Below are 21,389 nucleotides of genomic sequence, written 5' to 3'. Positions count from 1 at the left end.
TGTTGTGAGTCAGTGTGTGACTATAGTCTACTCGGTGAACGCCATCTTTAACCCGAGGCTCAGTCCGTCTCCTGTTTTTGGGTCTGGCTGCACAGCACTGTTTTATTTTAGAGCTTTGTCAGTTTACACAGTACAACTAACCTTCTGTTCTGATTTTGATTTTAGTTATGCAAGTTTGTACAAACCATCTTTATTTATTATATGTATTGCGCATATAATCTTGTTATCCGACATTACTGCGAAATTGTATCATGTAAATAAAATTATGTACAGAGATATCATTAAAATGCGTCCTGAACTGTTTTGTACTGTACTGGTGTAATAAGTTGCTCATTATAAGATTTATATGTGCAAAATAACATGAGAGAAAGGGCTTTGACTAACTGGTCCTGGATGCGGATTGGTCCGGGTTGCCAGATCTGTGACAAAACCAGCCATTGCCCAATCAGAATGACTAGTTGAACTAGCCCAGCATCGGCATCAATGGAAGATAAGCTGTGTGAAGTATTTTACTACTTTATAAATAAATGTTACATGTTATTTATGTTGTACAAGCTTCGATTAACACTTTTTGCGATATAAAGGCAAAGCCTCGTTTCTCCATTGTTACGTACAACGCTACGCACCAGCAAGGCTTCATTACACACGATGTGCAAAGCTTCCTCAGTGTTCTTGAACAAATCAGTTGAGTGAATGATTCAATGTCTCGCTCAAACACAGTCTCTGTAAACTGCAGAAATACAATGAAAACCAGCAGTCGAACAAGCGGAGTGACGTACAGCGACACTGATGACTCAGCAGTTTTCAGAAATAAAGACCAGTACAAGAACAAGATTTTTAATCAATTTGAACTGTTTGCAAATGATATCATTTTGAAAAAGAACATTCAATCTGATTCATATGCTGAAAATGAAAAAAAAAAATGCTTTAATATATACACTATTGAGCAATTATGAATCACGTAAATGACTGTCAGTTCACAACGGCAAAATGTAACATTTCTATCGTAAAACTTAAGCTACATCTTATCACTCCTTCACCGGTAAAATCTGCAATCTGTAAAGTCTCGCCGCCTTTGCTATGATTGGCCAGCTCAGTAATTATGACCAGCCTCGTCTTTTTGTCAAAAATTCAAATGTGAAATATTGGGCTGTGGCGGAGGGGCACAATCTGGCCATTTCTAGTTATTTTGGATGGCGGTTACTAAATACCAGCAATAATAATGGCAGTGATTAGTGAGAATACACTAGACATTGCTGGTTTGCATTTATTACATTTGAACAGAAAGTCCTTTCATCAGGACTCATATATAGGCGCTAACATGTGACGGAACAGGAAGTTGAGCTGCACATCCGGTGCGGTTCAGGAAACGTGTCTGCGTCTGGTGCGTCTGGCGCGTCTCAGGAAGTCTTTCTCTCTCCACTTGTTCGGCTGCAGCATGTGCGGTCCGTTGTGAACACAGAGGATGGTCATCTGCGCCGCGTACTGCAGGTTCTGCAGGAGCTACACACACACACACACACACACACCGAGTTACACACGCACATCAGTGAACACATCACACACAACCGTATTCAGGAAACCCACCTTAGGAGTGATGAAGAAATACTGAGACGTGTTCACACCGCACGCGCTTCTCACCACAATGTCAAACACTCGCCTCTCGTTGACAGGGTCCATCCCCTGCACACAACACACACACACACACACACGAGTCACACACACTCCACCTGAGGAACGGAGAAACATAATACCACACCTGTACTAGATGTTCTTCTACTAAGGTAATAGATTTCATACGGATTAGCAACAGTGAAGCTGACACATACTGACACGAAACTGAGTTAATTAAAACCAAAACTGAAAACACTTACGTCTTTAATTATTAAACATCATTACATGGCTCTGTGGAATACTTGATTCTGATTGGTGGTATGTTATTCCCCTCTTGCTGGGAACGGGTATTGCGTTTGGTGAGCTAATAAAATACTAAAACTCAATATTTTGTGTCCAGTTATTTAACATGTCATCCGGTATCGTGGCCTCGCTCTCTCGTTTCATACAAACGCAGCTGCTGCCATTTGGTGACTATTGTTTAACACACTGCAATGGATTATAACAAACAGGAACGATTTTAAATCAGTTTCATCTCAGATTAATATCCCCATTATTATTTATGTGGTGAAATACCGTGTAATAAGTGGTATGACTACCGTATCTCTTAAATGTGCGTCTAGTTTGAACTTGAAAGCTTTGCGTTTAAAGAGCTAATAAAATATTTTGACTCAGATCAATATTTAATGTTTAAATATTTACTAATGTGAAGTACATCAAGTTAAACTAAATAGAAATGAGAAATGTTGCTTTGGCAATTAGCTGAAATAAAATAAGTCTGAATGCAAGTAAAGAATAAAGAATTTGAATAGTTTTCTTTTTAGTTACTATAATAACCCCGAGACCTGATTCAACGACTACAGACGTCCGCCTGGTGAACGTTTATCATTATACACCTATAGATCTTACGTAGCCCCGCCCCTTTTCAGCGCTGTGCTCGTTGTCTTCTGTCTTACAGATTAATGAATGAACCGCTCGTTTTAAAATCTTCCCGGACTACTGACATTTGTTATGACATCCGCTTCAAACATTACAATGCTCATCGATATAACTTTAATAAACTCTACAATCAGTAAATACATGTGTGTGCGCTGGTTTGTCTGGAGCACGAGGCCTATAGGAAAGAACATGTAAGTCCTGAAGTTGCTGACCTGGTTGATCTCGTCCACCACTCTGAAGGGGCATCGGTTGAGCTCCTGCAGGGCCATGAGGTACAGCATGGTGGACACACTGCGCTCTCCTCCGCTCTGATGGTGAGGCGTGAGCTCGTGCATCTGCGCGTTACTGCGAAACTTCACCTGGATGCGGATGCCGTACTTGTCATACTCCTCCTGAAACACACGTTCACAATGCTACGTTTGCTAGAGTCTGACACCCCGTGTTATGTTGCTTAAAGCTGCGATATGTTTGCAGAACAAGTTGAGAGGGTGGCTTTCAAAACGATCAAAAAGGAAACTTTGCTAACACGTTCCCTTAAAAGTGAAGTAGGTTCATGTTAAAATACATTCAACACAGTATATTAGTAAGCCATTCATGAGTTTATCTCCCCCAGAAGTGCTCAGATCGGTCCGCTCAGATCTGTCAATCACTTTTCAGCTCAACCAATAGCAAGAGTTTGTGGGCGTGGCTTCAGTAGCAGGCGGAGCCAGAGGCTGTTTAACCGCTGTGGGTCCATGACTGATGCGTTACATGGGAAAACACATTCAGCTTCGCTTACAGGAGTGCAAGCCAAAAGTCACTGCATTTAAAGAGATCATGAACACGTCAAAGCGAACGAGGCTCAGAGATGCTGCGTGCTACAATGGACTCTTCAATACAGCATCATCACCCGTTCTGATGTACCAGGTTATAACAGTGTACTTTGACGTGTCCAGTGTAAACAGCCTCAAATGTGTGGCGCATCATGTCAAAAAATGCACGGGTGATGAGTTTATTATAAAAGAGACGCTTGCGTTCGCTGGTGACTATCTGACAAATTAAAATTGTTGGGCCAACATTTACTTGGCCAAAACAATCATACATGCATTTGAGTGTAACATATAGGATAATGTAAGTACACAGGTCAACAAAATATATACTACTGTTCTCGTGGTTTTTGGATATTTAAATCCAAAAATCGTACATATTGTGCCTTTAATATAAACATGTCTCATGTTGAGGCCAATGCACTTGTATTTGGCACTTCCCGTGCAGCAGCTCACTCTGTGTCCTCCGCTATTTCAGATGTGCTCTTAATTTCAAACTACTGTGTATAAATGGTATTGCCCCATCCTATATCCATTATAAAATTTATATTGATAAATCGTACAAACTCTACGCACCACCCAGCCCTGGGTGCCACTAGTGTCGCAGAAACTACATACGACCCGGCTAACCAACACCAGCAGCGGCCCACCAGGGTAACACTGATGTGACAGAACCCGACGAGGTGTCTCGCTGTCGGTCGGCTTCCGCCAGAGACGTGTGAACTGACCTTCACAATCTCAATTACAGCAGTACAAAATAACATCCTTCACTGTCAGCTGGGCAGAAACAGAACAGAAGTCTCACATGACTGAGTATTGGTCGTTGGTATCAGCCGATGATGGTGATACTGTTGAAGAGAGAACGAGTCCTCACCTCATTCTCGGAGTGCAGATCCACCTCTCCAGCGCACTGCATCGAGCGGAAGAAATCACTGAAGCGCTCGTTGATCTGGTCCACCAGCAGCTTCAGAGGATTCAGCCAGCGCTCTTTCGCCTGGGAAACACATCAGAGTTTGGTTACTCTTCGTCTGTCTGCATGATGAGGGTGTTTGTGTGAGGTGGGACGCACCTCAGCGATGTTTCGACGGTAAGTGGTCAGAGCGTTGGTCTTGTCGTCCAGCTCCTTCTCCAAGTTCTGAATCTCCTGCTCGCGTCGGTTATATTCCTCCACCACCTGAGAGTCAAGACCGGCAGCGCATCAGACAGGGCAGGAACGAACAGCAGCCCTTCTCCTCTTCATCTTCATTAGAATTGACTATATGAAAGTATGTATGCTGCTAACTCCAGCTAGCGAGGAAGACTACACTCAGAATGAGATACTGGCCAATGAAATGCATCAGAGAGGTTTGATTGAAATTTGAGCAGTGGTTTCATGCAGGCTATTATAATAATTATTAGGTATTCAAAGACTTGTTTCAATCATATAAATGTGTATTTGTAAACAGTAAACTAATGAAGATGGAGAATGGGAGATCAGGCACTGGGTTCTCAGTGTAAAATAAAAATAAAAGTCCCGATTTCGACACACCGGCCAAAAGAAAAATCAGCAAATTCAAATTTTGGTTCTGCAAAATCCATAGGGATTTTAAAATAGTCTTTGTTAAAGCATCATAAGCCTAGCCAATCAGCTACGAGGAGAACCACAACATTACAAACTTTGATTTGAAGCAATGAAAATCGGACAAAAATACAAGACTGTGTACGTAAACAGATTTAGTGAAGGAAAGAACTGCAATCCCATGAAGCCTTGCGAACAGCATAATCAGATTACAAACAATGGAGAAATATAAAACTACTCTTTTAAAAATGTTGATTATACAACAATACAAATATTTTGAGGGCATATGGAGACTAGATTATGTCATTTGCAGTGCAGCATCATGGGTAATGTAGTTTTTCAGCACAAATTTAGCTGTTAAACAATTATTTTAAAATGATGTTAAAGTAAATTCCATCGATTAACAACCTCGTAGCTCACAGTAGGTCTTCCTTGGTTTACAAGTTATCATTAAAAATCCATTTCCCCAAGGAGAAAATGAATAATAGTTTTACCTTCCAGAATCCAACTGTTGCACTCTCTATATATTCCCCCTGGTGATCAATCGGTCAACCATTAGATAATATGCTAATACAATTTAATTATAGCAACTGAGATGCATTTGGGGGGGGAAATTGCCATCAGAAATTGCATATTTTCAATCAATTAGGCTGCAAGAACAATCTGGAATTGACATTCTGTTCATTTGCAAGATGGACATGGTTATCAGAGGATACTGATCCCAAAACGGTCAAATACTGAGGAAAATATTCCTCAAGCTAAAGTTGGAGCTCTTTAGGGCATCACATGTCAAGTTGGAAATCAAGAGACTATTCTTATTCAGAACGGTTCCTCTTATCAAAACTTCCAGTGTGAGTTGAAGTCAGGACTGGTTAGTAATAGGGGTGTAACGATTCGTTTTAACAACCACATTCGTGGTTGTCGATACGATTCAAGGACGATATTGGTTCATTTAGAACGATACGATCCGAATCGATTCAGTGACTTTTTAGCCAAAAATTCTTGAAAGGGAATCAGGTATCAATTAATTATGCGTGTGCAATTAAAGAGTGCACGCTACGAGCACAGTATAACGATGACAGGACATGAGATTTCGTTTTTCTGAGGTGAGAGACTTTATTTCGTTACAAGTTATGAAAATAATGATAGAATAATGACACTGACATATAGCCTGACAACATCATCTGACCGCAGATACTGAATCTGGACAACACTTTTTTTTCTAATTTGAAACGTAACGACGTTGCATGCTTGTAGTTTATTTTGTGCTTTATATAGGCTAGTGAAATGATATAAGCCTGCAGCGCGCGCCGCCGCATTTGCGCGTGCAATTGAAGAGTGCGCACTACTGCAGTACAGCGGCTGAGAGGACAGGAAAGTGTTTCTGAGGTGAGAGACTTTACGCTGCTTGTTGTCTTCGCGCTGCTGCTGGCGCGTCACGCATGGCGATCACTTCTAACGTTTAACACCTTTATCATTAAAAGTGCTAAGAAAAAAACATCCTTATAAAGTCTGACGTGCTTAAATCCAATGCGTTATTTCATAGTATCGATACAATCGATTCATTACCTTTTAAAACGATGTTAGATCGATATATCTTGCCGAGCACAGATCGATGTAGTTGGATCATTAAGAATATGAATCGATACATCGATGTAGTTGATGAATCGTTACACCCCTAGTTAGTAACATTTTTAAAGGCAGAGGTTAGGCAAAGTGTGAATGAGCTGATGTGTAGTTGTTCTCACTGCATCACTGAGGCCGGTGAAGCACTCCGCTCTGGTCTTCTCTTCATTCAACATGGCATCAATCTCATCCAGTGTATCAGGCAACTGTTTGAAGGCCTGGAAGGAAACCACACACACACATAATGTTGTAAAATACAGAGTTAAACACAGAACGGAGGACAGGTGTCTGAGGTAGACAGAGCTCACTGTGTGTAGTTCCTCTGGGACCGCCGTCTCTCCAGGGATCACGTTACAGATCTCGCTGACCCTCCTCATCAGGGTCTTGCATGTGTTCAGCAGATTGTTCTTTATCTGGTCCAGCTTTTTATACGCCACCTGTGCCGACACACAGACACATGTTCTGGGGTCTTACTGGGCACCATTCATCAGTGGGTCAGGAAGTTTTCATTAACGAAATGAAAATATACTAGAAATGCACCGATATGAACATTTTGGCCGATACCGATAACGCTTTACTTTGAAAGCTATACCGATAACCGATATATTGGTCAATAAATCTAAATCCAAATTATGATACATCTTTTGAGAGCCTGATTCCAAAAACAAGTCTCACCATTCAAATCCATGTCCCAAGCACACAATTATAATGATGTTCTCATAATTTTATGTAGCCTATATGACAGACTTGCACTGCACATGTTGCACATTACTGTATTTTCTTTTTTTGAAGTGATTCCAATCATATTTCAAGCAATTCAGAACCATCACAGCCAACATCTGAAGTGTCTCAGCTGAAGGAAATAATAAATTATTTATCGGCTTTAACATATCTGCCAAATTTTCTTATCGGGCCGATAACGATTACATGAATAATGAACAAATATCAGCCGATACCGATATGGTGGCCGGTATATCGTGCGTCCTTAAATTATTCTCTATTATCCTCAATAATTCAAATTCTCTACCTGAATAATTAGTGGGCCATTTACACAACATGTTTTGTGGTTAAAAACTTTGAGACATTTTTTAAAAGTTGAAATTCTTTTCACCCGAGCACAGAAGACGCGAGCGCAACGCTCAAACACGTCCATTATGGCATAGAAACAGTGGAGCAGTAGCGCAGGGCAATGGAAAAACGCATTCTTTGTATTTGTACGAATTGAAATAAAAATCAAGTCACCTTCAAAATAGATAGAATATTACAAAATAAATTTAGTTTTTGAGTTATTAAATATAATAACTTATCTCTTATATTAATGCAATAATATATTATATTTGTATAAGAACTGAAATGGGATTATAAAGAGTCCTTTAATTTATTTGTTCAACATCACATCTGGGTGGAAGAGACGGGTCTGACCTCTGCCTGCTTGAGTTCAGATGAGCCGTCCCTGCAGTCCGTCTCCAGTTTGGTTTTCTCAGCGGAGAGACCTGCGCTCTGGAGAGCCAAGTACACCTTCTCCATACTCAACCTGGCCTTCGTCTACACACACACACACAGTCATGAGACAAAGAACATCCGAGAGTAGAAACCAACATGCAGAGAGCACAAACACACCTGCATGTGACTCAAATACTCCTCCATTATGGCCACTTTCTTGTTGTTTACAGTAGCGATCTTGGCATTCGTTTCCTGTTCAACTGTCTCCAAGTTGATCTCACTTTGCTCCATCTGCCTCAAACTACACAGAGAGAAAAAGACAAAAGTAAAGAAGGTATCGTTCATGTCTGTTACAGAGTGTGGGTTGAGAAAGTTTGATCTGAACAAATTTTGAGCAGTAGCAATGAGACGCTTGCCTCAGCAATAATCTGAAAGAATGAAACGCACGGATGGGCAGCAGGTACCTGTCCTGTTTTGTACTGATTTTCTGCTCCAGTTGTCTCTTCTTGCCTTTCAGCTCAGACAGCTTCTTCTTCTTAGCACGCAGCTCATTATCACGCCGCTCTAGTCGAGCTTGTTGCTCACGAATGGCTGCCATCCGTTCATCAACACTCTTCACCTGCCGATCTGCTGCCTGTCAACGAGATGTCAAATCACACAGTACATTAAAAAAAAAAAATTATATACAGCTTTTAAAGAAGCGTACAACAATTTTCAGCCCCCTAAAGCTATTTCTTAATGATTTAATGAAAACCAACATTTCACCAACTAAATCAATATATCTTCCAATCAGCAGCGTTTAAATCAGTGGTGACAAGAGCTGATTCTACTATCAAAGTGGTAAACTTAACTCTTCTACGCAAAATTGGAATATCGCATTAACAAATAAATAGAATAAAAGCACTGATTCCATCCCATGTGTTCAAGAGAACAAAATCGTCACTTCCTGGGAAATTGACGCAAAATCTCTGTAATAAAAACGGAAGTTTCTGCAATCTGGGAAGGAACTGTGGCTCTTTTTTCCTTCATCATAAACGAGTTGCGTCTCAGAGCGCATAGACGGATATAAACACTATAAACGCATGTCATGTTCTCCTGCGTTCGGATGCTGGTGTTTGGGGACACAATCATGCGAGACGCTTCTGGGAGGGAATTAAACCAAATCATTCTGATGACAGACTTTGGCTCAGGCATTTCAGAGCGACCAAACCAACATTTGAGATGCTGTGATGCGATTGGTCCGCTGGTTAGTCATTATCCAATCACATCCACTGTTGTGGTAAAAATCAAGTTTTTTTGTTGCACATCGAGGGATTTATTCAGTGAATGTTTTTCTATCATAGTTATGTCTTCTGATCTGATATAAAAAAATGTATCCACCTAAATTAAGCACTTTTTTAATGCATTTATAGAATCTATGCGCATCGTGGAATATTCGCTCTCTCACTCTCATCTGCTCCTCCAGGTGGCGTCTCTCGTCCGCATCCACGGCTGTGGTGAGGAACTGTGAGGGCCGCAGGGCCGAGTTACTGGAGACCACGTTATTAGAGTAGAAGGACCTCTTCACGGTGTACTTCTCCTCCGCTGTGTAGATCATCCTCAACTGAACCTCTTTGATCACCTGCAAAATAATGTTTATTTATGTCAGCAACAAGGCTATTTTCATTAGCAAAAACAACATAATTCATACAATTAACAAAAAAACTATACAAGACATTTCAGGCTAATACAAGATAGAAAGTCTAAAATACATTCAGGTGATACTTCAGTTTTTAAATACAAACACATTTCTGAATAAAACCGTTGTCTATATACATTAAAAACATTGCAGTCCAGTAAAATATGTTTAATATAAGTCATTGAAGTTTGACATGGAAGGCATTGATGGTGGTTCTTCGCCTTTTCCCTGACACAGAAAAACCCCAGGAAAAGCTTGTGGGACCATATTAATTTAGTTTTATTTTTCCTAATTCCGTGGTTTCCATTTTAATTGTTTAATTAATTTTCATTTAATAATCAGAATGCATGTCAACTCAATTAAAACTTTAACGATTTAATAATTGTAACAAAAAAAATCTGAAATTCTGTGCTATCGGTTTAACTTTTTCTGGATTCTTCTTTATAATTTAAAACAAATGTATTGTGTTCATGTGTTCACGCCCCCATATAGTGAGATGGCAGACGCTGGCTGAAAAGTGTGTGTGTAGTGTGTAGAAACTGTGGTGCTCATTCACAGAGAAATGCAGACTTCTGAGCTTTTGAGCTTTAATATTTAGACGCTAGTCAATAATAAGTGTACAGCCCTACTTTAGATTTACCCAAAATTAGCTGAAATTTTACAGTAAATTCTGTGATTCTATCCACATTTTCTACAACACTGAAACCATAGGACAATACATGATGTGTATAAGTGTTTTAGGCAGCGTCCCAGCTGAATGAAGGAGGACCCACCTTCTCGATCATGTTCTTGGTCTTCTCTGTTCCTACAGGTACATCATTGACTTTGTACTGATGGCACAAGTAACTCATGACTTCCTCAGGAGCATCAAACAGCTCACGCAAGTACGAGAAGAAGCCATAATGCCTGCCAAAAAACAAAACGCATAAATGCATATGCTAAAAATGAGCTGAATAAGATGTATTAGTACAGCAGGTCAAGAAGAAGGTGTTACTTTAGAGTCTCGAGGGGTCGTGATGGTGGTCTGGTCGAGCAGGACTCTGCTGGAGCGATGACACTGTTGACTCGTAGCTTCTGTGAGTCTCGCACCTGAGAAAACATGACACATCTTACTGATTTTACTTCACTTACATCTATTATAGATGTTTATTATGCTATTATTTTATTGCATTATATTATTATGTTTATTGCTAATAACACATCAATTGTGTCAATTCATATCATAAATAAATGAAGGCTTTTAACTGTAAATAGACATGGTACATTTTGGTAACAGGGTTTCAAACATTTACAAACTTCATATAAAATGAACAGAAAATTGTTCATGGTGAGCAATCACCATTTTTTCCTCCACTGACCATTTGTTGTGGGGGGCGGGCGATTGACACGATTAACTCGTAGAAATTTGTCAATCGGTACGAGATTTTGGACTTCTTGGCCTTAAAGTGACGGCATCCAAATTTACCTGCTGTCGTTAATAATGTTAATCAAACAAAAACAAAAGAGAAAATCTCTCACTGCTCTTGACTGAATCACTTTAATAAGAATAAATGTATTTTTAATTTACATAGTAAAGACCATGTAGGGCTGTCCCCGACTATGGATTTTCATAGTCGAATCAGAATCGTCATGTCTTGCCTATAGTCGACTAATAGTCGAATCATGTGTATGGGGGCGGGGCTTTAACGTTTCAAAGCCGCGATGTACAGAAAATCACACAAAGATATAGAAGAAAATGTATAAAAACATTTTGGATCAATAAAACTAGGAAAAAACATAAATAACTCCAGAAAGGCCACACTGCAGACAGGATTTGCATTTCACATGCAAATCAAATTAAATCGGCTAAATTACCTGTGCGAGCAGGCTCTAAGTACAGCACAACATCGACGCACCGAAATAAACAATTAATTTACTAAATTAAATTAGAACAGAGTATACCTTTCTAATGAATAAAAATACAAAACGAAATAAATCAGGAGCAAATGTGTGCAAAATGCCTAAAGTGCAGGGGAACATATATTCAAAACACAAGCCACAAATAGTTAGATTAGATAACCCTGACAGATCAATAAATAAAATTAAAATAAAAGAAATTATTAAAATAACAATAGTAGCCAGAATGTTCAACTTTGTATTTTTAACTGCAGAAACAACAATAAATGCTAAACTGGAACAGTCTTTTTAGCTAAAAATGTTCACAGCATCCAAAAATCAAATTAGAACCGGCTGAAAAGTTTTGAAATCACTTGTGCCCTACCTGATCGAGAGACCAAATCCAGTCTTTTACTCTGTCTGTGTCCGTTGGAGTCTTTTCAAATTGTGCGCGCGGATAAAATACATTCTAATGTGAAACCCAGTCTATGCTTGAAACGTGTTAATGTTGGCCGGCAGAAGTGCGATAATGGTTTTTCTGATGCTAAATCCAGCCTTGGAGAATATCCTTTCTGATGGTGTACATCCACACTTTAGATTTTCTTATCCCAGACATTGTTAAAGATTTAAATCCTTGCCGCGAAGACGCTCCTCTGTCGGTCACGGATTGAAAGTGAAACTTAAATCTGTCACGGGGTGTTTGGATTTATTCACGCACGTTAAAAAATATTTATTAAAAGCTTCTTTCTTTGCACATTTTTATATACAGCATTATCATAATAGGCTGAATATTAACGTATTGACATAAAAGCTAGTTCTATGTGAAATTGAGCGCCCTCATATAGCCAAAGGGGCATGATCCTCGTTTCATAACACCTCTGCGAAGATTCGACCGTGAGATCGGTAGTCGAATCAGGCTCCTCCTATCGAAGCATCGAATCTTCGACTATTCGGGGTCACCCCTAAGACCATGCATTGTTTTTTATACATTTTATGTAGTATTTCTAGTGCTTAAAGTTTTTCAGGTTGGTCCATTTCATTTGTGTCTTTGTTCTACTGTAGTTTGTTTTCTTTGCTCATTCTTTATCACTGTTACCCCTTTTCCAACAAGGCAGTGCTGGTGCTGGTTCGGAGCCGGTGAACCAGTTCTTTGTGTTTCGACAGCCAAAGAACCGGTTCTCGGCCAGGAAAATTGGTTCCAAAGCGACACCAACTCTTTGCTGGACTAGAACTGTTCTTTTACCACGTCATGCTTACGTCGGGGGCTGGGGGCGGGGTTATTGTTGAACTTCTTCTCAAACGTAACCTATAGTAATCCAGACTATAGTAATCCAGACGAGCAGCACAAATGTGTTCTACACGTCTTCTTCTGACCCCAATATAGAATCGCAAAGCCAGGAGAAACATTTGCAGAAAGACGATGTAATTGTTATGCTTGAAGTTGGCGCAAGCGTTTCTGGGAAAGCTTAGACGTATGGCAACGTACACAGTGACGTAACGACGTCTTTTGCTGGGCTCTCTACTCAGTGGAAAACCAAACAGGTTCTGAGAAGGTTCGCAAGTTGAACCAACTTTGAAACAGCACCAGTTCCGAACCAGTTCTTTTTTGGTGGAAAAGGGGTATGTGTACTCGTCTTCAGTAAGTTTTTTTTTTTGTTTTTTTTTACTTAGGCTAGCATTAGTTTTTTGTCATATGGAAAATGGTGACAAGAATTATGAAAGATGATAGATAACCTTATCTAAAGCAAAAGCAACTATATTGTGAGATATACATCGTTATCATGAAATAAAATTAGTCATATCGCACACCCCTAATAATTTTTTTTTTTTTTTATTTAAAAAAAAGATACTCATTGTGTCAGCTTCATTCTAAGTACTACATGCGGAGCTTCTCACCTCGGCCATGAACCTCTCCATGTCCTGCTGTCTCTGAAAGACGAAGGCTCTTAAGTCGTTTAGAGGGATGTGACTCTCAATGTATTTTGCGTGCCGAGCATCACGGACATTTATCTGGCAAAAAAAAATTTGCGAGAACATCAAACTAATCTGCTTGAACAGCCATGTCCAGAAAACAGTGAGTGAATGAGCCGCTGTGCTCTCACCACCAGCATCATGGGCTCGTGGACATTGCCTTCAAAACGTTCACGGTTTTCCCTCAGCCACATGAGGGCCGTGTACGTGTCACGGTAACGGCCACGCAGCTTATCCTCTTTCACCTTCATCATGTCCTCCAGACTCCTCAGACGATTCTGCAAACCTTCAAAACAACAACCAACAAACTAAAAATGAGTACAAGACTTAGTACCATGGACTGATAGAATTGATATGCTAATTTTTGGTGGTTTCTCCACCACAGGCAAAGATATAACACCATTATAACTTCAAAATTTCCTGTTTATACAACACATTTGTATGTTTTCTTGTGCTATTAAACATTACGTATAAATTCTCCATAAGCTTCGTCTTTATCTCTACGCAGGTCCAAACTCTCGCTCTCCAGTTTGGCTTTTTCTTCCTGGATGGTCCTCAGCTCTGCGTTCACAGCCTCGATCTGAGGCGTGACGTCCTCCATGCTGTTCATGCTCTGCAGCTCCTTCTGCAGGTCTCGGATCATGAGCTGCGTGTGTCCAATCCGCTTCTGCCGGTCCACCTCCTCCGTCTGCTTCAGACTCAGGTCCTGTCTGATGTCATCCACCTAGCGGTTGACAGAGGAGACAGCGATCAGTCAGTGTTTTAATACAGTCTTTATTGGTGTAATAAAGCAGTGTTTCTCGACCGGTGGGTCTCAACCCAAAAGTGGGTCTTACAAATGTTTTAGTAATGCAGGACTTTTATTTTGAAAGACATGCGTAAAAGCCGTTGACTCTTCAGTCAGACATAGTTTGAGTAAAGAGTGCCTGAGAAAAAGACATCGTCTTGATTTGCTGGGAAGGATTTGCATGTTCATTCTATTCATCAGGATCAGTGTCCATGTGTTTCATCAATATGTTAGCAGGGCTTGACATCAACATCCGCCAACCCGCTAAATGCGGGTGGATTTCAGGAGTGGTGTGTAACAGTTACTCCTACTAGCCACTTTGGCGGGTTGAATTTTATATATTGTAGTCTTTTAAAAAGGCATCTGATAATTAACTAAGTGCAATGGAGTGTTGTCAAAAATACAGATTCTTTTGACACTGATATATATCAGAAACGCTTCCAATACTCATTTTACTCACTTTCTCGCTCTCTCATCTCGAGCTGACACACAAACCCGCCTCTCCTCACTCACTCCTTCCCGCAGATTTTGCACTCGCACCCAAAGTGTGGCACATAAAGCCGCCTCTCAGTACTAAATTGAGTTCTTTTTAGCTGCTTATTGTGCTTAAACATTCAAATACACACTAAATAATGTCAAAATGGCAGTCTTGGTGAGAATTCACGTGAACACAGCCAGTTATGTTTTAAGTGAATGTAAACAGTTGAGAAAGAAAACGCAGTGTAACAGTATAATGGATCTGTGCGTCAGGTCTTAAAGTGACAGCAGCCTAATTAAGCAGGATTGCTGCCAAATTATGAGATGATTTTGAAAATATCTATTTGGTAGTTTTCCCCCATGGTATTGATGTCAAAATGTCAAAATATCTTATACTGTTTATTCACCAGTGTTAACCATTTTTGAGAAATTAATACTTGGTTCAAAGACCTAAAAATGTGGGTCGTAGTGACCATGCTGAGAACCACTGTTATTAAACACTTTCTTAAAATGTTTCCTCTTTCAGAACAAACCTCTTTACTCCTCAGTTCAAGCTGATCATGTTTCTGTTTACATTTCTGTGACACCTCTCTGATACTGGCAGTCTGAAAAAAAAAAAAAAAAACAGTGGCATTAATTTTATATATAGAAGGAGATGAGACAGATAGCTGGTAATAGGGTTAGTGATCTGCGCTGACCTTCTCCCTCATCTGCTGCTCGATGGGCTGCAGCTGACTCTCCACCGACCGGATCTTTCTGATCAGTGGCTCCTGAGCATCTTTCAGCGACCTCAGCTTCCTTTTCATTTCCTCTCTGTCCTTCTTCACTCCCTCCAGCTCTTTACGTGCCGTTTCATACTCCTAAAAATTGGAAACAGAGATTAGTCTAGAAATACATTCAGAGTGCACACTTGGTTTTATCAAAAGGACATATTTTCACTTAAAACTTGGCAAATCTTTGTTCAGGTTTCTCTGAGCAATAGGACTTTTTATTGGCATCTATTGGTATCGTGTTTACAGGCACGTGGGCGGGACAATAACCTGTCACTCATGAGATCCGCCAATAGCAAACCATGAGCATTCAATCAATTTCCCACGGACAAAATCAAGTCCCGCCCTACATTTGATCTTGTTCCAGAAGCCTTTTCACCCTGATATATTTGGCAATGGGGAAGAAAAGACTATCACAACTTCTACTTCATGTCGACTTTAAATTTGCAACTTTATATGGAAGCATAGCTACTATAAACATTCTGAGGTGTCCCAGGTATTTGTCATCAATGATTCATTTATTTGACAACCGAAACTGTCTAAAATTAATAATAGGGAGTTATCACAATAAAGTGACTAGTATTCAGTGCATTGTGTGATCCAACCATAGCGGTCAGTCACCATGAGTGAGGACCACCCTTATAATGAGGATTCATTTCTCTCAGGAAAGCTTTTTAGCACTAATGCAACAACATGAAACAGAAAGAATCGTGACTTATGATCAATATCAAAGAAACCTTCCACTCTGGTTTTGGGAAAGTTTAGCCTAGTAAGATGGGACGCTCACCACCAAGGGTTTCTTCTTCTCTAGCATCTGGATCCTGTCCAAGTGTCTCTTCTTCATGTAGTAACGCTCTACATCCAGCTTGTTCCTCTCATTCCTCTGCTTGGCCTTCTCTAGGAAGTTGGCTTTCTCCTTACAGACATTCTGTTCAAGCACCACACACAGCATGGAGTCAAATTAAAGGCCTAATCGGGACTATAAACACAATATACTGGATTTCAATACAAGAAAAGCGTTCACCTCCAGGTCCCTCTCCTTGCTGCGAAACGTCTTGAGCTCGCAGTGAAACTCATACATTTCTGGTGGGCCGACAGACTTCTCAGTGGCTTCAAGAAGCTCAATCTTACTCATCTTAGCAAACTCACCGACCTTCTCCTGTGACACCAGATCAAAGGCAGAGGATTAATTACTTGTGTTTTTCATGAGTCTCTGTCTTCAAGTCCATGTTAAGTCTCGAGTCAGTTGCTCAAGAGCCAAAATTAAAGTCTTTTTTTTTTGCGACTTAAGTGTGACTCGAGTTTCCATCTCTGGTGCACACTGATATAAGGCGCCTTCGCACCGGATAGTTCTAGGAACGTTTTCTGGTTGCATTCGCACCGCCAGTAGGAACTCTGAAGTGACGCAAGTCGTGCTTGTTGTTGTGGCATTTATTTTGACGGCGCGTCAGACCTTTATATGGCACAGAGAACATCAGAGCCTGAGCTCACTGCTCGCATTCTCCATGTTCATTAGTTTACGATCGGTCTAACAGTTCTGTCAAATATGTTATTAGATAGAACTATTATACGTAGAAAGTAGACAGTAATGAAAAGTTAGTAGCGTATGCCGTGTGGTTGATGTTCAGTGTTGCTAGCTGAGCAGAAATACATAATCATGCTCCTCTTGGTCTCCTCAAAGTTGAAGAGGTTAAGAGGTCCATCTATCACTGTTTTCCATGTTCGTAGAGTTACTTGGTGGAGTAAATATATAGGCTATAATCTGTGTTTACACAGCCTTTTTAAAAATGGCGGATACTGGTGTTTCGCATGTGTTCGGCAAATCAGCGTTACTAACATCACGGATAGTTCCTATTAGGGCTGAACGATTAATCACAATAAAACCGCACGCGATTTGGCAAAGGATGCGATTATCTTATGCGCAGCTTGTCAGTGGAGTGCGGATGATTGGTAGTAAATACTGCCCCATCTGAACGCCAGAGGGCGCTCTCATGCAAACACAATAAATATGCCCCGCCGCAGAAGTACAATAATGCGCATCATTCCAGGAAAATAAACAGAAGACTGAAACGCTTTGATTAAACATGACTTATAAATACACGACGGCCTTATTCTGTGTAAGAAGCACATCATCTCACAGAAGGAGGAGCTCAGCTGTCGTTATGAAGTGAGTTTGGAGTAAATGCATGTTATTAGATGTTGTCTGTTGTTGGACGAGGTTCATAAATGCTTCTCATGTTTTGGAAAGATGTTTGACGCGTGTTGTTTTTTCAAATGCACGTTATAAGTGACTCAAACTCACAGTGCTTTCAGATAGAGCAGCGTTTACAGAGCCGTACATCAATGACAAACTGCGCATAAAAAAAAAATTTAACAAAAAATTATATATATATATATATATATATAGCAGCCTTTGCGATTTTAAACCGATTAACGATTTTAAAATCGCGATGAGCCATCTCGATTTAAGCGCAATTGCATGTAAAGTGCGATTAATTGTTCAGTCCTAGTTTCTATAGTGCTGGTTTAGACCCTACTCTGATGTAGGAGATAAATTAGTTCCTCCAAAAGGAGTTCCTAGGACTAAAATCGTTCCTAGTTCCTGCGGTGCGAACACGCCAAAATCCGGGAACTCCCGCCAATAGTTCTAGGAACTATGAAAAGGTTCCTCTGGTGCGAAAGCCCCTATAGAGAATAGCTCTAGACTTTGTGCTTTGTAACTTTACAGACCTTTTTCACACTCAAACAGCAACATTACACGCTAAAGAAAGTTGAACATGTAAAAGAGCATATTAGTTCCTCTTTGAAAAGAAAAAAAAAGTAATTCTTCAAACCTTTACAGACATGTTTGGCAATATTTATAGTGCCATAAAAGCTCCTCACTATAATAAGAGCACTCACCTGTGGCAGAAACTGACACAAGTTGCCGACCTGAATGTGCAGCTCTTTCACAGCCTCCTCCACAGCCTTCTGGCTGGAGTGCTTCTTATTGAGCATCCAGGACGACTGGTTGTTCTCCACCTGGATCTCTCTGGTGATTATCAAGTTTCCACTCGCTCTGAATCTGGACAGAGAAGTGAAATGATCAAATCTATGTCTCTCCAAGGACTTTTGGAAATGGAAATTGAACAAATATATATACATATATATATATATACTTACAACTCAATTTCAACTGAACCTTTATTACACCCTCGCTTCACATACAGACCAACCTAGAACATAAAAATATATAGTTAATTTATTATTTATTGACAAGTATGTAACAGTGATATTTTAGTATATATACTATTATAATTTTTATTGAATTTATGTTTTTATATTTTTTGGCAATTTTCATCCTAAAGCTTTAGTAATTTTGTAGTGTTTAAGTTTATATAGTTTTTATTCATTTCTATTTCAGTTTTAGATTTTTTTCAAACATAATGAAAATTAATGAAATGAATATATTTTATTTCAGGTAATGAACATATTTATGTATGGTACTAGTTTTAGTTAGCGATAATAACCCTTGTATGTGATAAGGTATTTCTGAATGTAAAATCTGAAAACTGTATGCACAATGGAAAACATTTTCACTTTTTTTTAAATGCTAATTAAAGTCCGGAAATTGCAAACGACTTTACATATTTCCAAATGAAAGGGAATATTGAATAGAGGGCAGGGTTTTCCTTTAGCGCTCCTCCTCTCCATCCCTCGCTCACAGCAGACTGACGGTTGAGGGACGTGGTTAAGGAAATTCAACCCAAGCGTCATCAGAGAAGGAACGCTATTCCAGAGCGGAAGCTAATTTTTTGATTTTGACTTAAGATCACCACGACAAACTATTTTTTTTCTGTGAATTAACTTGCATGGATTAATTGTTCATCAAAAGACTAGTAATGTGCGTTAAAATAAGGTCCATTTTGATTTCATGAAAACTTTAAAGCACCAAGTCCTTAAAATGTACATTATATGAGTTAAATTAAATCTAAAACATTCAAATCTCATGGACCCACATTTCAGTATGTATTAGAGAAAACCCCACAGGAATTGCATCTATGTAAAAACTCCCTTTCTATTAGTATCCCTGATTATATCATGTAGCTAACATTTAAGATTTACTGGCTTGTACACTTTGCAAAGTATCAACAAATAAAAATGTGTGAATACTGTGTGTGTGTGTGCCAAACATTGTCTATTTGAGAATCATATTGTGAGCTTTCAGGTACAGTGTATGGAAAGTTGTAGAGTTTATTGTGAAATGATTGGAAGTGTTCATGACACTTTTACCATCTGAATATAAGTGTGTGAAGCCTAACAGAAGCTGTGGGGTAAGCTTAGCTCTCGGGAGACTCGCCTTGTCCCCTCGGCCCAGCACGGCTGTTTTCCCGGCCAGGCCCAGGCAGATGGCGCACACGATGCTGGACTTCCCCGTGCCGTTGGCTCCCACGATCATGTTGAGTTTGGGACCGGGGAAAACTTCTGAGTGATCGTATGTGCTGAGAACAGAGATGAGCGTGATTACAAGCATGACCCAGACTGAATCTGTCAACACCCACACGACACTTACAGGAAGTTGTGCATGGAGATGCGGACGATGGAGCCCTCCACGAAACCTCCTGCTCCTGCTGGGACATTGCTGCTGCTGCTGGTGGACGGTGTCGCTGCGCGGTTGGAGGGCTGTGAGTTGGTTAATTCATGGCTTATTCGTTTTCTCTTCTGCGGCAGATCCATTTCTCTGCCCGTAAATCCCACTGACGGTTGATAGCAAGCAGCCTCACATCACTTTCGTTTCGCGCCGGTGTTGTGAGTAAGTCGCCGTGTGATTGGCCCACAGTAGTCACATGGTGGGGCGTCATGCGTGATCGGTGAGTGAGCTGCTTATAAGCACTAGATAGCAGTAAAGATTTACCCTGCGATAAACTTGCATACCAACAAACTATTCTTACCAGTTATACAGCATGTAGTAGTGTATATGTGCACAGGACCTGAATTTAATGTACTTTCATATGAATTTTGGCCAAAATGTGAAGCATTTTGCTTATTATATTGCGCATAATATATTTATTTTAAAAGAAAGTTTGCTCATAACTTGGAGAGAAATGATACTAATGTAGTATTTATACTACATTTAGCATACACTACTCTTATCATTTCTCTCAAAGTTAGTAACAAACTTTCTTAACAGTTTTCTGTTACGTGTGTGTGTGTGTGTGTGTGTGTGTGCCTAATAATTAACTATATTTGGAGGACAAATTTGTACCCAGAAGTGAACAAAACCTTACAGAATCTCCAAAAACCGCCCTTTAGGGACGTCCTCGTTTGTATATCGGGTATAAAAATAAAGTAATTAAAGGGTTTTTAAAAAATGTTAAAATGTAGAAAGTTTTGTGTGATGAGTAGGTTTAGGGTCAGGGTTAGTGTAAGGGGACAGAATATACAGTTTGTACAGTATAAAAACCATTACGTCTATGGAATGTCCCCATTTAGATAGCTAAGTGTGTGTGTGTGTGTGTGTGTGTGTGTGTGTGTGAGTGAGTGTTTTTCCCCCTAAATCCTTTATTTAATTCCATATTATATATATAATACATAAAAATACATACAACAATATATATATATATAATATATATATATATAATACATGATGTATATTCGACTGTTTTCTCAGGAAGCTGATTAGTTGTGCTAGTTTCATGTCTCTCACATCACTTTGCACTCTCTCTCATTGTATAATAAATCACATTAATATTTCATGTCACTTTATTTTTATTTATGTATTTCGGTAGATGTGTAATAGGCAAGATAATGCACAGTCAGTCGGCCATTATTACAAAAGAATATGATAATCGGATATGGTCCATAT

The 21,389-nt window shown here is 39.7% G+C and overlaps 1 protein-coding gene across 1 annotated transcript; it reads right to left on the bottom strand.

Annotated features, from left to right (window-relative positions):
- Positions 1-821: 821 nt before the first annotated feature.
- Positions 822-20,383, bottom strand: smc5 (structural maintenance of chromosomes 5). The gene is made up of 24 exons (XM_084401025.1): positions 20,097-20,383; positions 19,884-20,025; positions 18,707-18,759; positions 18,446-18,608; positions 16,569-16,703; positions 16,332-16,472; positions 15,473-15,634; positions 15,308-15,379; positions 13,979-14,234; positions 13,642-13,796; positions 13,436-13,549; positions 10,659-10,753; positions 10,438-10,570; positions 9,434-9,607; positions 8,451-8,620; positions 8,164-8,287; positions 7,966-8,088; positions 6,852-6,980; positions 6,666-6,761; positions 4,429-4,533; positions 4,234-4,353; positions 2,766-2,945; positions 1,588-1,683; positions 822-1,503 (listed from the first exon to the last, which is right to left on the bottom strand). The coding sequence occupies exons 1-24, from the start codon at positions 20,258-20,260 to the stop codon at positions 1,363-1,365; spliced, it is 3,243 nt and encodes a 1,080-aa protein (XP_084257151.1). The 5' UTR covers positions 20,261-20,383; the 3' UTR covers positions 822-1,362.
- Between the last annotated feature and the right edge of the window lie 1,006 nt (positions 20,384-21,389).

This window comes from Rutilus rutilus, assembly GCF_951802725.1.
Source record: "Rutilus rutilus genome assembly, chromosome: 25".
Lineage (NCBI taxonomy): Eukaryota > Metazoa > Chordata > Actinopteri > Cypriniformes > Leuciscidae > Rutilus > Rutilus rutilus.
This window is presented reverse-complemented; position numbering and strand designations above follow the sequence as displayed.

What these genes read in the sequence shown, in the direction of transcription:
- smc5 (XM_084401025.1), bottom strand. Translation starts at nt 20,260, where the DNA reads ATGGATCTGCCGCAGAAGAGAAAACGAATAAGCCATGAATTAACCAAC. An exon ending in ATCTCCATGCACAACTTCCT is followed by an intron (nt 20,026 to 20,096) that starts GTAAGTGTCGTG and finishes CTCTGTTCTCAG; the next exon opens with CACATACGATCACTCAGAAG. An exon ending in TTGAACTGAGGAGTAAAGAG is followed by an intron (nt 14,235 to 15,307) that starts GTTTGTTCTGAA and finishes GTCAACCGCTAG; the next exon opens with GTGGATGACATCAGACAGGA.